This window comes from Schistosoma mansoni, chromosome 1, assembly GCF_000237925.1.
Source record: "Schistosoma mansoni strain Puerto Rico chromosome 1, complete genome".
Classification (NCBI taxonomy): domain Eukaryota; kingdom Metazoa; phylum Platyhelminthes; class Trematoda; order Strigeidida; family Schistosomatidae; genus Schistosoma; species Schistosoma mansoni.
The window spans coordinates 12,465,011-12,487,039 of record NC_031495.1 but is presented as its reverse complement, the minus strand read 5'-3'; the positions used below and the strand labels follow the sequence as shown (position 1 = coordinate 12,487,039).

The window sequence follows — 22,029 nt, the reverse complement described above, 5'->3', positions numbered from 1 at the left end:
TACGTTATACCATTTTTCAAGCTAAAATTGACAGAATAATTCAATTCTTAAGTTAACCTGAGGACAAATAGTCTAGCTACAGTCCTAAGTTATCATTATCTAACTAAACAAGATTATTAAACCACTAAGTAGCTTCAGCGTGCATGAAATTGTTTAATAGTGCTTCGTAATCCTCATTGTTAGTATGAACTTTCTATTTTCATTTGAGTACTTAGTTTTTTCCCACAAGTTTCAATATTACTTTATATGTACTATAGAAGAAGTTATGCATTTAATGACTTTGGTGAACACATCGTTAAAAATTTTTTTGCTTACCTTTTTATTTAGTTCTACGCTTAGTGCATTTGCTTCTTTTAGATAGACAGCATTTTCCCATAATTGATCCTACATTTTCCGTATTAATATAATATAATTGATCAGTGAGAAGAAATTATTTTGTGAAGTTTTAAGAAAACATAACATTATCATACCCTCGGAAAGATCAATATTTTGATTAGTTTATGTATGTTTTGAATAATAAAAGAAACAAGGAAGCTACAAAAATATAATAGACCTTAAGCATACGAATATTTGTGGACCTTAACAATAAGTTTATTTTACTTTTCCGGTGATTTCTTTAGAAACAATGATTTTTGACAAAATATTTCTCATCTTTAGGAAAAAATGTTATATAGTCTGTAGTTCTATGGATTGTAGGGTTGCGTTCCCTCAATTAAAGAACATATGGAACTCAAAACAACTGTCTGTCAACCACTATCAAAGTGAGAATCTTCAGTACGAACGTCAAGACAGTTCTACTGTACGGAGCTGAAACGTGGAGAACTACTAAAACCATCGTCAAGAAGGTATCAGTATTTTTAAATAGTTGTCTACGCAAAACATTCAATATTCACTGGCCGGATACTATCAGCAACTGCGTTTTATGAAAGAGGACAAAACAGCTTCCACTTGAAGAGGAAATTAGGAAGAGATGTTGGAAGTGGATTAGACATATATTGAAGCAATCACCAAACTGCATCAGGAGGCAATCGCTAACTTGTAATCCGGAAGGGAAGCGGAAAAGAGGAAGTCCAAAGAACACATTACTCCGGGAAATAGAAGCAGATATGAAAAGGATGAATGCTAACTGGAAAGAACTGGAAAGGTTTGCCCAGGACAGGGTTGAATGGAGAAAACTGGTGTGTGGTCTATGCTCCTCCACGAGGGGTAACAGGCGTAATTAGTAAGTAGTAGTCTATGGATTGTATCATATCATTATATCATACACAGGTAATTATTACTCGTTTTTGTTTTAAAGTTGTACTAGAAAATCTTGATTTTTGAAACTAATCAATTTATTTATTCAATGAATGTAAACATTTCATAATTCTTTGTTGTAACTCTTTCTTTGGTAAAACTTAACATGTATATTTATGAAATAATGGACAGAAAAAGGGGTTTAGTTATCTATTTGTTAAGTATAATTGTATGTTTGTTTTAAATGAGAAATTTATTATCAGAATTCTGATAGAACTGTTAATCTAATGTGTGAAATAATACGTACCTAATTGTACAATAGATGATTTTGATGGAGTTTTGTTCTCTGAACTGGATGGTTTGGTCGTGGAGCTTTCTTCGTCCTTCTGAACGATATCATCAGCACAAACTTTGGGTAGAAGTGAAGTGTTCGAATTTCTCCACATGTGATTCACAGCTTATCCTGTACAACTCGACGTTGATTGGTTCTTGTTGACCATAAATCTGTCATTGTTTACTTCTTTGTTTTGATTGTATATCCCATTGGTTTGATTTTTCTTCCCGAATTTTGTGCTTATGAAGTCGTTCAGGAAAACGATGAAAGCTACACTACCAAACCATCTAGCTCAGAAAACAAATCTCTATCAAAAATCATCCACCTGACCTACAAATCTTCTCCGCCATCTGTATAATACATGTTTAAAAGGAGCAAAGGAACGGATCATGTATTAATTTGTTGAAAGTCATTGGTAGTGATTCTTAGACATAGATCTACAAAATATGATAAAGGTAATGAAGCCATCATTAGTTTAGGTAAATACATCACGCTCCATATTAAAAGGGAAGATAAACGTTTTTTTAACTGGGATAATAATATTGATTAGGTCTCGTATCATGTGAAGGCAAATATATTAGCTAAATATATTACTCTTCTACATCAATGATATCTAAGACAAAGTAAAAATTGCCACGAATGTTCCGTTTACAAGCTGACCCTTTTATGACTTAATTGTATTTATAAGTATAAATTGGGAAAAACGGAATATGGCAATATTAAATAAATATCAAGCTATTCTTTCCTTTTCATGCTCCTTGTGCATTCCTGGTACTAGGAGAAATTTATGTAGATAAAGAGATTCGTCAGGCATTTACAAAATTACTTGACAATATCACATTATGTTATTAAACAGTAAATTTACCCGTAATGATGTAAATTGATGATTAATCCATTTATTAAAAACCCAACGAGCTAATTCATATTCACGATCTCCCCATTTACATTCATCTAATTATAAAAGGGAATATTTAATTTTGAAATAATAATTAAAGTTCTTTGATATCAATGAACTTTTGAGATCGAATGGTGGGTAATTCAAAAATTAATAATAGACTCATGTTGATATTTGACGAAGTTCAACGTAGAGAAATACTCGACTAGCACTTTAAAACATCAGATATAAATGAAATTTTTGCTTAGTTAAATAACGAAGTACATAATTGGCAGATTTTTTAAATAAACGAGAAATAAGTTGAAGGAAAATGATTCTAGACAGTACATACAATTGTAAATTTTCTTTAAAAGTAGAAACTACTGAACGTAATTAAGTAATACGACAGTTATTTCATAATTTTTATGAATTCGTGTTGTTAAGAGCTTTAAGTTTTATTAAATTCATTAATAGCATACGGTTAGGAAGGAGAATAACACATAACTCAGTAATTCGTTATAGTTGTTCGTTAAATATTTTGATCTATTAATTTTGTGGATTACATATATCTATTAAATTTTCAGTTTGAGGTTGTGGTGATTGATGAATTTCACTGAAATCATGAACCGATCATTGTTAGACAAGCACTGGAAACCTGGATGCACTGGATGATTCATGTATTCAGTAAAATGCAATAATCTTCACAGCTCAAAACTGAAAGTTATCATGTGCCCACTAGTGACTAGCTTTGAGAGGTAATTCTGGGAGTTCTAGTGAGAAGTCGTGAACAGTGGAGCTCAACAGTATCGTGTGTGCTGCAGTTACCCTTCGGAGATAACAGAAGATGGTTCAGTAACATCACGGATTTATTAAAGATGGACATTAACACCAATGGATACCGGCTTAGTTGTCTGAGGTTCACGCGTGCCGAAGGTTCTGGGTTTCAATCCTATTTGCTTGACCGCGGATGCACCTGTTGATGAGTCCTATACTATTACGAAAAGGCCATCTAGTGATTCCAGATTTCCAGTAGTAGTTTAAAGTTGGTCGGCTAATGATTTCTATAAAAACCTATTAAATTGAATAATTAACCTGATATTTACAATGAGATATATTTCATTGTGAATGCTTATGTCATTTAGATAAGTTTTAAACCAGTACACTGTGACATTTCGATACTGTTTTGCTGAATAAGTATTGAATAGCGGTTTGTATTGCAATCATAACAAACAGTCGAACAAGTAACGGTATCAGCATCTTATTCAAGTCATGAAATTTAATGTTAAAGCTATATCATCAAAATAAAAAAACTGTCAATGTGAAACCATTATGAAATATATTAATTTAAAAAGAATATATTTTGACGTTTGTCTTTGAAAAAAAGGTAAATGATGAAAGTCAATTATGTAAAAAGAAAGGAAATACGATGAACTAAGAAATATCTCGGAACATCTAGCCAGTACTCCATTGTTATTTCTAACTTTTTAAGAATTCTTAACAATCAGGAAATACCCAACAGATTTAATCTAATTCCATGTATCAATAAATGTTACAAGGCCCTTAATTTTGAGTGAACCATCACTATTTAATGTGTTCATATAACTAGTAAAAGGATAAGAAGCTGTATATACGACCAACTTGTTAAAACCTGAATTTATTTCATTAATCTACTTAATTAGGTATCAACTTGCCTTCAAACTTGACAATCATAATGTTCATACATAAAGTATTATTATTATTAACTATAAGGTATACAAGTGGTGCAAGAAATCGTATGTAATAAAGAGTCTTAAGTTGTTGCTTAGCCACAAGGTACACATTTCACCATCGAAGTTGATTACCTGATCCTTATAACAAAATATCAGTCCCAATAGATTTTTGGAGAAGAGAAAACTAGATAGTTTCAGCAACATTTAAATTCTGAAACTTTTGTCGAACAACTTCAAATATCTGTCACAAATGATGGTTTTTTCCTCCATCTACCAGAATATAACTAGTAATAATACCTGGTGAATGAATAACGTTAGAATTAGATCTAATAACAAGACTATTGATTGTTAGTAATTTCAATAGGAAATAATTTAAATTATATGGCTTACATATAGTTTCACTATGTTCCGCTCCACTAACTATTTCTTCTTGAATCATAGATTCTAACGTTGAATGACGCTCAACTTGTTCTTGTAAACTTTGTATTCGACCTTCATACTCCTTAAAGACATAAAGAACATATTAAATCAGAATTATTCATCAGATAAACTGCTCACAAGTTATGAATTACATTAGTGTAAGTGTTAGTAAATAGTATCGTAAAGACCACTAATAAGAACCAAATTTCATGATAACTAACAAAATTGAACGAGAACATAAGGGGAAAAAACCAATTCATTGTTTAACTCAAAATCACACAGTGGCTTGGTAAACTATGAAAATCATTTTCACATCATTTTTGTGTTATCCTTTACATACTCCATTATTTCTCTAATTCTGTTCTTATTTCTATCGCTCTCTGAATTCCTTCCCATTCTCTTCATTTCAATCTTCTGTCGACTGGTATTCCACTTCTACTTATACTTTTCAACATAAGTAGTATATACTACAATATGGTTGTTTCATTCTCAAATGATACCAAAGAAAATATCTTGTACTATCAATTTACATGTTTGTAAAATCGTTGAATTTATGTTGGAAAAATACGAGTATTGTATTGTAACAGGAATTCAACGTAACCGGTTAGGATAATGAATGAATACTTGTGAGATATTTATGTCGAATATAATTATATTTGTGTAGAGAAACGTATATGATTCTATGTAATGATTTAAGATGATAATAGTCAAATATTTAGAAAACCAATGACCATTTAGAAAGATCAGTCCAATAAAACGTTTACTGATATACTTCATGACAAGTTTTTAGTAAGCTCTGATGTCTAGTCTCATAAAATATTAGTTTACATTGCGCCGCTATAGAACTTTCTCTTTATAAAATTCTTCTATAAGACTAAGACGTCCATACTAATTGGTCACTATGTAGCAAACATTGTTATCTCTAGTTCTGATAATATGTGGGACTGAATCGTGAGTGTGAATCTTTAAAGTAAGTATCACATCGATCAAGTTTGCTCATACTTTTAACTGATAAGTTCTAACCAGAACAAATCCCAGTTTCAGTTTTTCTTGATGACCTCCTGAGACCATCGAACATTTAATGAAAAGGATCACAATGTTCATTCAGCAAAACTTTTGACGACACTATAAAATTGATTACGAGAGTGTAAGCAGTATCAAGACCTATAGAATATGACAACATACTGGAACTGGTAATGGAATGTTATATATTCTACTGTTTTAAGTGCCACCTTCAAAGATATCTATTTTACTACAGTTGTTCACGCATTTATTCTTACATCTTTTAGTTAGTAAAACGTACTTTTCGCTGTTCAGCAAATAAGCGATCAGATTGTTCTTTTTCACGACGATATTGTTCTTCTAATTGTATTAGACGATTTTCAACTTCTTTTCTTAAATCAACACCTTGTTTTTCTAATAATTCACTGATGGCATAATTCCAGTCGATTGGTTCTGTAACACTTGCTGAAATATTTTTCATAGAGAGAGAACTAATTGGTTATCATTATTATAATTAGTTTATCTTAAAGACGTCAATAAAAAAATAAACTTTGTTAATGAAAAGTGCTAATTAACAGTCAAAAAATCATTAGTACTTTAGTTATCTACCTAATCTGTGAATAACACCTGGTGAAGCATTTTATAGAAGATTAAGAAATTAAAGTTAGGATAATAAAACTCATGCAACGCGTGATTGGACAGTGAAAGGAGATAAATAGACTTCTCTATGTCAACTACTATATAGTATATCTTTGTACGTAAAAGACTGATTTCCACTCTCGAATCACTGTGTGTAGACTGGCCATGTCATGTGAATTACCTCCGAGTTATGATTCGGGCCTGTATTCTGGTAGTGAATCGTGTATTTGGGTATAATGCGTTTCATTCAGCATCAGTATATCGATCGAGTATCCAGTCTATGGCAGTATAAACTCGAATTTAGTGCCACAATCAAATCGATTATTAAGTATTTTCCATGATAATAGAAGCCAAAATAGTAATACAATAAAACTGACATAATAAGTTGATGAACGCATAACAATATGAGATATTGCACTTATAATCATTGAGTTCAGCTAAATGTGCTGAAACCGAAAGCTTTTTGGTCCTCCAGCGATCTTTGAACGTCAGCTAACAAATTACAAATACGTTGATATGCAGGAAACAAACTAAGTCCTAGAGAAAGGTCCCAATTTCATTGATGTATGAGTGATCTACGAAACCTGGATTTTCCAATCTATTTTCAAATAATATCTATTCATACTTTGTGCTCGATATTTTGAATGTTAGGTTTGATCAATGGGAAAAAACCGATTCCTTTGATTTGTATGTTGCTTTTTAATGACGGTTTATCTAGAGGAGGAAGTGATTTAAACTTCTACTCTCTAAAGCGTCCATCAGCAACGTAAATCAAATCACTTCACGTTATCTACCGATCACTACATGGTTCATTAACCTAACAATCCAGGATGTATTCATTATCAAAAATCCTGAAACCTTTCCTCCGTAACGGATATAAATAAAAATGTTAGATACTGTACCATTCATAGAATGGTATAAACTGAAGACCTATTAAATACAGGACGCAAAGGGTAGTCATGTCAGCTATTTTTGAAACTCTTGGAGTTCATAGACTCGCAAACAATACAAGATCAAGTTCATTAAAGGTAGAAAGGTATACTAGTTGATGTACATTTCAGTTTTAGTCAACTTATAAACATGAAATTTTAATAGTTGAGATCATGAGTTAATTGAAGCTAGACCAGCAGGGAAGACCTGGAAGCACTGGATAGCCGTTTCGTCCTATTATGGGACTTCTCAGTAGTCCTCATCCACAATCCCGTTTCGCAAGATTCGAAACCAGGACCTGTCGGTCTCGCCCGCGAAGGCCTAACATCCAGACCACTGAGCTGGCATCCAGTGGTGTTAATCTCTAACTCTAACTAATCCACGAAATTGAGCGAGACGAGACGGTGGATATGTACTGCTGAGGAGTCCCACAATAGGAAGAAACGGCTGTCCAGTGTTTCCAGGTTTTCCATGGTGATCTAGCTTGAATTGACTCATGAACTCAACTATTAAAATTACTATAATATCCACAAATATCCCTTCTGATGTTATAAATACCTCTTTGAAAAATTCTCCAGCAACCCTAATAATATCGATTTAATTAGTTCTCAGTCCCTATTCGGGCTAAGTAAATTTATTAGCAAACACTTCGTTAACGAAGGAATATTTATAACTATTTATTTCTCAACCGTCGTTCAGTAAAAATGAATTAAATCACTGAGAGCTGTACGATGAGTTTCATTGTGCAGACATACAATTTTATTTTCACTACTTCAGCACAAAATTTGAAAATAAATAATGCGAATCATTTCATCTATTTTTAATCAACTTAGACTTACCTGACATATCAGCGGGAAGATTTTTTTTCTCGCGACCTGTAAACATAGTATACAAAATAGTTTTTATCAATGCTTATCTAATATCTTGGTTTCTGTTATATTATGGAAAGGAAAGCACATATAATGACATATACTGGGTCAAAAATACCATAGATTGAATGAAGTTAGAAGTGTAAACCAGTGAACGTCAATCATGAGATCTTTAGTTATTGCACTTGGGACGAAAGCTCAAGATTCTGAATTTTGGTATGCCTTTGGATATCATCTAGCTGAGGATTCTCAAACTAGTATGAAATGTATGTATAATGCTCTGTGATTTTCAATAATTGTTCATTCAAAGTTAGTCTAGGATAAAAACTAAATCTTATTAGAATAGTGTCTTTGCAAACCTCTCGTCTTATTTACTTAACCATTTAATTGCCTCATTCTTTAGAACTAGAACAAAAAATTTCGAGGAAGTATCCAGCCTTTTTATAATAATGGAGCAAACATCCAGAGATAAATGATAGTAAGGAGACAAACCAAAACTTGCATAAATTAGTCCCATGATAATTTGTCTTTTGCTGAGATGAATGGAATACGTTGAAACATGATAAGCTGAGTGATTTTTTTTGGAAAGTTAATATAGATAGTTAAAATGATCCGTTAGAAATGAAATGTTTAATAAATCCCTTCTGACTGTTCTTACATACTCAAATACAACAAAATCTATTGATTTTGGGGCATCTCACGGTACTGAAAAACTATGATTTACAAACCTGATGGATAGTCTAAATGTGCTTTAAAAGGTTTATAAAACAAATCAAATACTTGAGGGTTTCTCAAAGTATTTGTAAGTTCAAAACAAGCTATTAAGTTCTAGATAGTTGAAATATCACTACTTATTCAAATTTTTTCATTCGGTTGATCATGAGAGTTTTTTTCATAAACCTATATGATGAAAATGAAATAACGAATGGAATTAGATCATCAGTATTGATTCCGTTATGAATTCTCCCTGAGTTTTGAAGACCTATGGTTTCATTTTATTTGAACATCTGAGAACATTGCTGTTGATATTTTGTTGTCCATTTCTCCCTAGTTTTGTTATACTTCTTTAACTGATATAAGCTCATAACAACAAACTACACAATGTTTCAATAAACAGTTATATCAATCAAAATAAACTTTTTGTTTTTCACTTCAAATACTGTTCAAGTACTGTTTAAGCACTAATGTAATTCAATCACGTGGGGATGTGCGAATCAATACTTGATTATAATTTATAACCGTTACAGTATGCAAGTTGATAAACATTCGACAAGTTTTGTAAACAAACCGTTTATGACTCTCAGTCAACCGAAGGTAAATTTATTTCCTGCAATTATCCTTATAGATTCGCTAAAAACTATCTAACTGTAAGTTTTTGAACGATGAATTGAATTTATCGTCAATTATTTACGATTGCACGTGATTAACTGGCTGTAACATTTCCCATTCTACATAGATCTCTTTAATGAGAATATGGATAGAAAACAATGTAATGTTAGGTTGGTAATCATTGTGAAAATGGAGTCAATAATTTTACATAGGTGACAACGTCACACTGATAGTTTTGTCTCATTTTATTGAGTTTATCAAATCACTATGTGTGTATAGTTGATTTTGACGGAGGCTTAATCAAGCTGCATAAATGATATTGAGGACATATGTCAAATATGGTACAGGTTCAATTCGTATTTCAAGTTCGATTCAGCGTGTAAGAAAAACAAACGTATTCCTCCATAGCAGGTCATATGGTTGACTTTAAGACAAGCTTTAAATATTTAAATAGTTTGTGGAGTCTGTAATTATTGTTTCATGGTTTCATTAATTCACAGTTGATTGCCTTAAAGAAGTGATATTATATTTGATCGATAATCCTGTGACTCAATTGAAATCTTATTGTCATCACTATCTGGTTTCGATTATCAAATGCACTTGATTTCATTGATGTGCACTGACAATATTTATGAATAGGTTTTATCATGAAAGGAAAGTTCACTCAATGTTCCTGTTGAGTCGTTCATTCATATACCTCTCTGCTTTTTTTACCTCTTCTGAGTTCTAACAAACTATTATTTTTACTGCAACCACATACTTCCAGGTTAGACGCACATCAAACAATGTCTAAATGTAATAAGGCCCTAAAATGAACAGTCTTACAACATATGGACAGTATATCATAAGTTGCTAAAAGATGGTGTTCACCTTCTTATAAGTCAGTGTCATTCATAATACACTCGTTTCATCTCTTTTTGTACCGGTGGATACTCAAAAACACTATAAACTAACAATTAGTCTATAGGCAGATCAAAAGTTAATCCATTTTATACTTCATCAATGATACAAAACCACTTCTTGTAGACATGATCTTTATACTGTACGACGTTTAAATAACTCTCATTATCTTATTTCACCTACCATTACTCCATAAGTATTGAATAATCTTATTCGTTCTCTTTGTTTCATTAGGATTTACTATTACCGTAATATATCTCAATTATGAACATGAATTACTTTCAAAATTACTCTCAAATAGTGTGGTTATTTAGTGAGAGATGATAAATACATTTATATTTTAGCCTTTATTACTTATTCATATATACTCTGATTGGATGTAATATATGTAAAACTAGAGGAAAAACAAACTATGAAAATCTGAAAATTAAAGAATGTTATAATCGAATTTATGAAAATGGTGATGTACAGCTATATAATATACCCTTGTTGGACAGAGTAATTTTGCATCGGTTTTCAGGAGAACGAGATACCATCCATATTTTCTCGTGTCAACCCAAAGAGTACAGCTCAATCCCGTTTCACAGGAGAGCCAGACACCTCCCAGGCTTAACCCAAGAATTACAGATCAATCCCGCCTCACAGGAGAACCAAAAACCATTTATACTTCGACGCTACAATCAGAATAGTACAGCTCAATCCTGTGGCTCAACCACACAAGCACCAAGCCCCTGGTGAACCAATATATATATTTATAGTCATGAATACACTACTTGACAAGCGGAAAATATCTCCAAGCAGATCTTTCAGATATTCTTTTAATATACCTTTGCAGTAAAGTAATATTTAATTAGACTACAATTCGCTTTTTTGAAGTGAAGCATTGATAGTATCTTTACCTCAGCAGCAAACCATGGTACTCTTTTTTTATTTATAGTTGCTTCAATAATTATATATCTATGTACAAACTGATAAACAGAACTTACTAGATTACTGATTATACATAGATACTAGTCCTTTAATTATAGTTTAAGTAACAATAATGTTTGTTTAAATTTATGTGGGTTTAAAAATGAATAAGCTTTGATATGATAAACTATGATTTTAATGTATCTTTTTATATTTAAAGTTTTAGCAAAATTATTTACTACTTAATTTCAAATGAAAAAAAGAAAATTGATCATCTGCTTTCCAATTTACCATGCTCATTCATAATTGATAAATGTAAAACAGAAAACCATTTACATGACCAGATAAAGATTTTCAGAGGTGAATCAATGTAATTTGTATAACATTAGATCTATGCCATAGTCACATTACAAATGCACTTGGTCTTCATAAAATTCATTATTTAGTTATTCAGTATCCATAATGGCTGTACTGATTTAGTTAAATTATTAAACACAAATATTGTATATAGTGGATTGAAATAGACTTTCTTACAGTCTTTTGTAGTCATTCACTATGAATGTATACAGAATGATAAGTGTGATATATATATATATATATATATATATATAATGGTTGAAATCATGAGTCAGCTGAAGCTAGACCACCATAGAAAACCCGGAAGCACTGGAAGACCGTTTCGTCCTATTGTGAAACTCCTAAGCAGTCTCGGGTTCGAATCTCACGAGGTGGGATCGTGGATACGTACTGGTGAGGAATCCCACAATAGGACGAAACGGCCGTCCAGTGCTTTCAGGTTTCGCATTGTGGTCTAGCTTACTGATGATCTCAACTATTAAATTTACTATCATATCCACATATATATATATATATATATATATGTAGGAAATGAATCAAATAATTTTTCCCTATTGAATGTACTGTTCTTGAAAAGTTAAAGTTTGGTTTTATATCTCTCTTAAATCTCAGTCATTTTACATAACTTACTTTGAAGTGGATGATTGAAACGAAACACGTGACTTTTGCCTAAAATTACACGAGCTCCTGTATGAAGTTGAATACGCTTTGTAACTAGACTTCCATTTACATAACATTCAGCATTATCAAGCTGTTCAAATTCAACCATACCTATAAATCAAAGAAAAGGTAAAAATTACATTTCATGTCTCATAGAATAAAACTAAAGAGATGATAGTGATTACTTCAAGTCATTAAAATTATGTCCATAACTATCGTTGATTCGATACTTATTCTTTGTATGGTCACTATTATATATTATTCATAATGCTGCATGGACAAAACATTTTTAAGCTTAAAAAAGGACATTTTTGGAGAAAGTTTGGACTTGAAATTTATCTATCACTGATAGGGTTATATAAGATCAAATATTAGTAATAATTTGTATATTCTTCAACCTTTCAAGCCAATACACAGATCACTGAGTCAAAAATAAATACTGAACATAACAATTGAAAGATGAAATTTTCAAAACAACCTAATATGGGTTAACAAGCATTATTAGGTTTACTGACTGTTATTTTGGTCTTCTGAGTTAAAACAAATAAATTCATCTTCATTCAAGGGACTGTTGCTATTCCCTACTGAACATAATTGATAGAAAATATGATTTCCTCACTGAACCAAGTAAAATAGCACTACAATGCCTAGTTGAATAACGTTTTCGTCTATTTTCATTATATGTCTTGTCAATAAGCATCAAGGAACAAGAAGCATGGGGGGATTTCACATATTCTGGCCTACATTTAACTGGATTTTAGTATAAACTTTCAGTAGAAAATAACTTTTATTCATACATTTTTGTGTTAACAAATGTTGAATGTACAACACAAAATGATGAATGTGAATCCCAAACTTGCTGAATGTCTTTATATTTGAACTTCATGATGTACAAATATAGAAATGTTATTCAACAGTCACTTTTATCATTAATCCATCACTTTATACCAGTTAAAAATGAATTCTATCTTTAAATTTTACACTCCATTGAGAATAACTACCCCATGATAAGACTAACTATTGTTTTCCATGAAACGTTAGGCATAAATAAACTAACGAACAAAGTTCAATTTAAATTCACTTGGTATTGTTTACTTGTATCTTCCTATTGTTATTTAGGACTGAAATTGACCAGTCTTTTGTTGGGATATGTGCATCCTATGCAGACTGCCTCGATATTGCCTGAAGTCACAAGCTTTATAAGCAAAAATGGATAGTGGCTAGCAGTGGAATTCAGGACGCGCATTTCGTTCTATTTGAGGCTCGCCAGCTGAATGTACCTGCATCTCAGAGATGATGTTCACTTTGCGGCTCGAACCTATTACCGCTCGCTTCAAATGCCATCCCGTTATCCACTTAGCTCAATTTAGCTTTTAATGACACATTTTCTACCATTGAAAATTTAACAAGTGGCTTGTTTAAAACGTTTTACTATAAATTTGCGCATTATATGAAAGCTGGTGAACAAATTATTCATATGAATGATTCATATTGACTATAACCTTAATATGTACATCATCTAAAATTTTTTTCCATTAAAATAGATATTTTACCGTCAATATTATCAAGTATGAACCCATCCGATATGCTTGTTAGAAAAGAAAGTGGTTGAAACTCTCAGTCGACCATAAAAAAACCACCGGCAGATAGTTAGCAGTGAATAACTGTTTCATTTCGATTTAAAACTCCTTAGTATTGTACACTCAGAACTCCATAATGAATCAAATTCAGTACTCTTTCATTTTTTTTGACAAATACGATGTCACCGCATTAATTTTTAACTTCAGTTTACTGGGGAAATGGCACAACAATCATCCGACATCATCAATGGTGAGTGTCTTACTAATGATACAGCTGAACTCTTCTAATCATAAACTCAAGAACCTATCTGCATAGAAGTTACAAGCAAGTTCATGAGCATTGTTTATTCAGATAATTTCTAAAATGTGGTTACATTTGAAGTTCAGTTTTATCTCTGGATTATATCAGCTGAAAAACTCTCAGGTTTTAAGTACTTAAGCACAAAATATTTATTTAACTGAGACAATTTCAATCTTTCACAAACTTTTTATTTGTATATCTTTTATATTCTACTCAGTTGAATTCATTAACAATCTACTTACTACCTTCAGTGTAGAAAATACAATGTTCATTATGAATAAGTGGACCACTTAATCCAATATCAACTCCTGATTCTGATTCCAATCTGCCAACTCTGCAAAATAAAGGATAAGCTATGGTGATATAGATGCATATGAACAAATTTTTCTTAAAAAAATGTCAAAGTTTACTAAGTTAGAGAGTTCATTATTGTCCAACAAATTTTAGAAAATCTGAAGTTCAACTGAAATATGAATAATAAAGGAAAAAGATAAATAACTCTTAGAATATACTAAAACTAAATGTTATTTATAGAAAATCAATAATTAGGGTACAAAACTCGTAATATAAGACTATTATCATACGTTGTAGAATTGAAAGAATAAACAAGAGAAGTTGATTGATTCATTAAAAAAGAAAAAAAACGAAAACATTTCAGAGAAGAAAGTTTCCTTTACAACGGTATCATTTTCTGAATGTGTTCAACCGTATATCAAGGTAATTTTTTATATGTAGCATCCTATAGTTAAAATTACCCATAAATTAGATTGTACATTTCCAGAAGATAATATCATCGAAAAGATTTTCTTCTTTGAAACATCTTTATTCTCTTGAATGAACCTACAGAATGTTCTAAAATTAGTTTTATTTTTAAAAATGGTGTCATAGTTTAATGATATTAAACAAAATAGATCAACTGGATACAGTAGGAAAGAATTTTTTGAAGATCTCATCAAAAAAATAGATGCATCATTCACAACACACCTACTTTCAATTTGGTTCTATAGTTTACTACACTGAACAAATTATTTATCTCCAGTCATAAAACTTATTGAAGTGATCAGAGCAATAGATGCTATTTGTATAACCTTTAAGTATAACATTTTATTCTGTATTTGTTGTATTTTCTGTAAAAGATAAATGGCCCTTATGAATATTTAGTAAAATAGAATTAATAACGATAACGTTGTTAAATATACTAAATTCACTTAGTATTGTTCGTTTGAATCTTCCCATTGATGTTTAGGTCTGCAATTGGTTGGTCTCTAATTGGTAAAGTGCATACTGTGCGTATTGCCTCGATATAGTCTTGATTCACAAGTATTGTAAGCAAAGATGGATAGTGGCTAGCAGTGGAATCCAGGACGCGCGTTTCGTCCTATTTGGGACTCGTCAGCTGGATGCACCTGCACAAGCAAGTGTCTATCAGGACTCAGTGACCGAATGAATAACGCGATGGCGTTTAAAGTGAGAGATACTGGGTTCGAGTCCCAGAGTGAACATCAACTCTGAGATGCAGTTACATCCAGCTGAAGAATCCCGAATAGGACGAAACGCGCGTCCTGAATTCCACTGCTAGCCACTATTCATCTTTGCTTACAATAATTAAATATTGTTTCAAATGATCATTTATTGACCAATTATCGAAAGTTTTCACTGATGAACTTACATAGTTTTTCCTTCTTTAAGATAATAAATAAGACATTCCGACATTGCTGGATCTTCATTAAGATTCACTAAATGTGGAGTCTTCATAAAATATATAAACAAATAAAATGAGAAATTGATGTTAGTTTGTTTGCTAAATTATAATGACTACTTGACTACTTGAAAAATATGCCAACCAGTTTCATTTTGCTAACAAAGAATTATACAAGCTAATTTCAATTCTTCGATAGATTGATCATTTACATTTAGTGCATAAAATTGTAGAACAGGTCAAAGTCCCAAAGACTATTTTATTATACTAACAATTAGATATTTCTTCTAGTCAGAGAACTGAGTTTCTAGGTAATTAGCTTATTTTCTACGGAACTACAAAAACATATCATCATAAATGACATGTTTCTGGGTTCAAAAATGCAAATTTCAGCTACATATTTCTTTTTTTTTAAATTGCTATTATTATTCACTTATATCAAATAAGACAGTTAATAACACAACTGCCACATGAATGAAACTGGAAGCATTCCATTCCATAGATTAAGTAAGCTAATAAAAAAGAAATAATTGTTGTTCTAACTCCAAGACAAGTTTGGCAGAAGGTTGCGGGATAACAGATTTTCATCAATGAATGTATTTATTGTACTACACTTGATATGGTTAATTTCATAATGTTGGACGATGGTATATTATTTAAAATACTTCTCAGTTATAAAGTTGTTTAGTTCTGGTTACCGAAGTCTGGAAATCAATACATATTGGCATTTTTAGTGCTTAAAAAATGTATTAAATAGTATTAAGATGATTAAATGACGATTTCCTAGACGTTTTCGATTGAGATTGACCTCAACTGAGAAAACATAAAGGTTAAAGAGCATGATACATCTGTTTCGTCCTACTTTGAGACACTTTACTGATACACAGACATAACCCTGACAGAGCTTCGACCAAGGGTTTAGGTCCCTAAAGAAAACACTATACCTATAAATTATTGAATTAGGATCCCGCAGTTTATACTTACAAATTAAGTCGAAAAAAAATCACACAAATTCATGATAAAATGAATACTTATAAATATCGTCGGAATAAATCCTAAATTTGCCAGAACAGTTTAAATATCCGTACATTTTTTGGAGAAAATACACCTCTGACACCACCATCATGAATAGCTATTCCCATTTCCATCAATTCATTTTCTCTAAAAAACAAACAACAAGAAAGGGGAAAACTAACATGAAATATATGCCGAATCGCTAGAACATAAAAATTAAATGGTCATTGACTAGAATTAGGGTAAGTATGGTTTAAATGTGACAAATTTTTCATTTAAACCGAACCATGGTACCTAATCATGAACAGATTACATACATCTCTATATCATAATGAATGTTAGATTAATATAAACACGTAATTTATGCTATTCTAAACTCCGATAAACGTATCCCCGATTCATCACATTTACAATAATCTGTTGACAATGCTGAAATCCCTTTTTTATCATTATGAATTACCTAAACTGTTCTTTTATCAGTCAATATTTATAGTTAAATGTGTAAACTTACCCACCTATAGACTTGTAAACATTCAAATCATTTAAACCTTTAAATTAACCTATTTGATAGATGGATAGTATCTTTTAATCTTTAATAATTTGAATATATATCCATTAAATTAACCTTCATAAAAGCATTCCGTTAAATGAGTTTGTAATTGCTTTTTACGTTAATCCGCCTCCAGAGTTATTCCATTTATTTAAATAAACATTGATTGTTTAAATTACTTGTATTTATATCTGACCGATTGTGATTCAACCACTGATCTTTTTGTTTACATGGTTAATATTAATTTGTTCTCTTCTGTTTCTCCGCTTCTACTTATTAGTCGTATCACCTAAGTTGTATGATGTAACGTATTCTAATTCCTTTCGTTTAAAACTTTAAACGATATACACCTTTGAGAATAATCTTAACATTAGTAATACGGCCTATCTGTTTGTAAATTCTAAAGATAAACACGAACTACAGTTGTGGTTAGTCAAAGGAACTATCTAATAATCTAATTTTTTAAAGACTATAATTTTCAGTCAACTGTATAATTGAGGTTGTCAAAAATAATCAATAATGAAAAATTGATTTAAAATATCAGACTTTTGAAATGAGGAAGTTTCCTCTATAAACCGTTTCAAGTTATGAATAAAATTTATGAAAGTTTATGTTTTTTTTGCATTCAATATTCAGGACTGTATTTGGTCAGAGTGTTTTCATACAGATACACCCTGGACGAATGCCTCTAATATTGTAGAATAAATATCTAATTGACGAGTAAAAAATAACGAGAAATATGAGTCATCGATTACAATAATGTTATATAGTTGCGATCATGAGTCAATTGAAGCTAGACCACAATGCGAAACCTGAAAGCACTGGACAGCCGTTTCGTCCTATTGTGGGACTCCTCAGCAGTGCGCATCCACGATTCCACCTCACGAGATTCGAAACCACGACCTATCGGTCTAGCGCGCGAGCGCCTAACCACTAGAACCACCGAGCTGGTATCCAACGATGTTAATGTCTAACTTCAACCAATCCATGAAGTTAAGTGACACATCCACCATTGCCTTCAGTAAGGTACTATCTCACAACAGACCTGGTTGAACTTCACTAGTTACTGCTTCTCACTAGAACTCCAGGAAATACCTCATGGAGCCAGTCAATTGACTCATGATCTCAACTATATAAAATATCTAAAATCTCCACAAAACCCCCTTCTGATAATGATTACATTAATAATTACAATCCAAAATATATAACTAAATTTGCGATTTTAAAATATGCCAAGCCTCCCTTTTTGATAGGAACCGATTAGATAAAACACTGAATATGAACTACGAGATAATAAAAACCTTTTTAAATAATGTAGTATCCATTAGACAATCTAATGGTCGTCTGGATTCAATAGATTAATGATCGGTGTATAATTGTTCATATCTATAGTTATTGAGTTTGAGTCTCGGTATGGATGTTGGGATCTCAATAGAAGTACATTCAATTGGAGTTTCTTATAAAATCCTCCTTATGGATTACCTGTATGAGGCAATTTCCTACAGGTACAACTCTAAGTTATTCAGTAGACTGTCGAGCACAAAGTCTTGGTTTGACCAAAGTTAAAACAAGTAAGCTATTTGGCTTAATAAACTTTATCTGACTTTGGTCAAACGAAGACTCTGTGCTCGACAGTCTAGAGAATACCTTCAAGTTGTACCTGTAGGAAAGTGCTTCCTAAATTACCTGCTATTCCTAATCCAAAAATATAGTCCTTCTAAAATTAACGAAATCTAATTTTTGTTCACGAAAAAATATAACATAGATTGAAATGTCCTAAAATAGGCATAATCCTATATACATGGTGTTTCAATTTTTTTAGTTGTATATCTCTTCATAAACGATTATATGCATGAAACTAAGCTCAAAATTTAATTAACAGAAGTCTTAAGCTTGTTACAATATGAATTGAATAGGATTTTATCTACACTTAGGGATAACAATTACCCAAAAGAGTTTTTAAAGAAGATTGTTAGAAAGGAAAGAAAAGCTAAACTACAATGTGTACAGAAAGATTGGAAGTCCACTGTAGTCATACCATACCGTAGTGAAACATCGGAAGAAATCAAACGGATCTTAAACAAGCATGATATAAGAGTGTATTTTAGAACATGTGACACTATAAGATCGTCATTGGTGAAGGTTAAGGATAGGTTACCAAAGGAAGAACAACAAAATATTGTCTATGAGATCAATTGTCATGATTGTAATGTGGCTTATATTGGAGAAACATCCAGACAATTGAAGGTAAGGTTGAAGGAACACAAACAATGTTTAAAAAATTTTCCCAAAACTTTGGTTGACTTAAGGAAACTTGAGAACAAGTCTGCAACAGCGTTACATGCGTTGGAAACGGGACACATGATTAATTTTGAAGGGGCCAAAATACTTCAGAAAGGATTCAACACTCATAGAGAAAGATTGACAGCAGAAGCGCTGTATATATGGGCGAATAAGAACAGCCTAAACAGAAAGGATGGTATTCAGCTAGCTACCACTTGGCAAATATTCATCAACAAGTAATTTGACCTTTTCTTTTATTCAACCTGTCTACTTCACATGAATCGTTATTATGACTGAAATCAATATGAGTTATGTTTAGCATTACAATTATGTACTTGATGATTCTCATTTTATTTGCAATTTCGATGTTTCGGAAAAACTTTTCAACCTTCATTTTGCACTTTTATTCTTATTTTTACTTCACATAGAAACATACCAACACTGAATATCATTCATTAATAACTCATCTTACATATACATACATACATACACACAATTTATCCAGTCTCCTTTAATTCACATCGTTGAACTTTTCACTTGATTCTCATTCAACTGACTCATATTATCCTGTTTACAAAAAAACTTCGACCTCCAAATACGATTGGATTAAAAAATAGTAGAGATTTTGATATGATTGTTAAAAAACACTATATATTTCTTTGATGATTTTGATTATTTCCCTGAAGAAGTCCAGACAAGTTAGCTGGACGAAACGTTGGAATTATTTGTATTTCAATCGCTGAGACTATTTCAAATATAATTTTTTCACATATAATGAATTCTCTATACTCGGCGCCCAATTATTGTCAAACTATTCGTTCTAACCTTGACGAATATTCGTATAAGCTCAAAATTGATTATCATGTTAAATAATTTTTTCTACAACCAATATTAAGCAAAACACTGGTGACAAACCGAAGAATAAAACTTTTATTGATTATTGGAAATTTCCCCACTTTTCATAAAATATACCATTTTTTTATTTGGTTGAAATCATCAGTTAGTTGAAGCTAGACCACTATGGAAAACCTGAAAGCATTGGACGGCCGTTTCGTCCTATTGTGGGGCTCCCCAGCAGTACGCATCTACGATCTCGGCCGTCCAGTGCTTCCAGGTTTTGCATGGTGGTCTAGATTCAATTGACTCATGATTTCAACTATATAAAAAAATTACTAAAATCTCCACAAACCCACTTCTGATAAATATACCATTGATAGAGCTTTTAAAACAAATCTACCATAAATTTGTTAAACTCCTCTTTATTCTCATCAAAATATAGTTTAATGATTATTTTCCTACGAGCATTGAACGAAGATACAAAATCCGCAATTATTCAATTCACCGTAGAATTGGTTGTTTATATCCTCATTTTGATGTTGAGGATTGCTATCGGTCAGTCACTTATTGACATATATGTATCCTGTGTGAATTGCTTCGATATTACCTTAAGTCACAAGGATTATAAGGAGAGATGGATGTTAACCAGCAATGAAATCAAGGACGTACATTTCGTTCTATTTAGGACTCGTCAGGAACTATTCACCTTTATGGAGATTATTGTTCAGTTACCATGGATGTATGATAGGTCTTAATAGTGTGTCCATCCTAATTATTATGTCGATTAGATTTGTCACTAAATCTAGGAAATTTTTAATTGTTATTCACCCTGTAAGTTTGCTGATGAAGTATTTTCTTACGAACGTTTACATCGTTTGTGGTTATTACATTTTTGAAATCCCAGAAACAAAATATTATGGAAAAACCGACGTTTTTCAATTTGTTTGTGCTTACTACTCAAGTATATTTATTAAAATTTACTTATGACCATACCTCTGTTCTCTGAGTTTTTCAGCTTTTCTCAGTTTCGTCTCCATTGTTTCATTTAATTCAGCAATCAACTTTTCAGAAGTCTTTAGCGCTTCTAAAGTTGTTTCATCTTCATATATAAATGTTTCTGTAGAATGTTGATTTGATATAGGTGAGGTTCCAATAGTAATAGCTGAAAAGTAGTGAATACATTGAAATAATTATTTGAATAATTAAAGCATCGTTTCTGTTTTTAAATGATCTACATAAAACTTGAGTGACTTGTAAAATTTGGTTTAAAAATAGTAGTCAAATAACGATATCCAAGTAATTTGGACGTAACTGGATAGTCGTCAAATCACAGGAGATATAAGGTAATCTCACTACAGTGTAATAACTTTCATTGATGAAGTGATTTCTTCATAGATATGATAAATTGTATAAATATGAGTGTACAAGTTATTCCAAGATATCTTGGAATGTATGTATGATTTTAGACGTTTGAAGGCATATGGATAGATGAATAAAAAGAATAAGTCTTCGAAAACCGTATTTACAAAATTCGGGCTTTTGTAAACATACACCTTTTACACTAATGTGTCTAATTAGCTTAGAGTTTAGGTTTAAG

The 22,029-nt window shown here is 31.6% G+C and overlaps 1 protein-coding gene across 1 annotated transcript in view; it reads right to left on the bottom strand.

Annotated features, from left to right (window-relative positions):
- Smp_159790 (putative kif1) overlaps nt 1-22,029 on the bottom strand; it is a gene marked incomplete at both ends in the record, with an annotated part of 93,627 nt that overhangs the window by 51,362 nt on the left and 20,236 nt on the right. Inside the window, 10 exon segments of the mRNA XM_018793292.1 lie at nt 316-384; nt 2,436-2,521; nt 4,544-4,655; nt 5,877-6,040; nt 7,984-8,019; nt 12,139-12,279; nt 14,292-14,383; nt 15,719-15,798; nt 16,837-16,909; nt 21,426-21,594. Of these exon segments, the coding sequence (XP_018647819.1) occupies nt 316-384; nt 2,436-2,521; nt 4,544-4,655; nt 5,877-6,040; nt 7,984-8,019; nt 12,139-12,279; nt 14,292-14,383; nt 15,719-15,798; nt 16,837-16,909; nt 21,426-21,594 (1,022 nt within the window).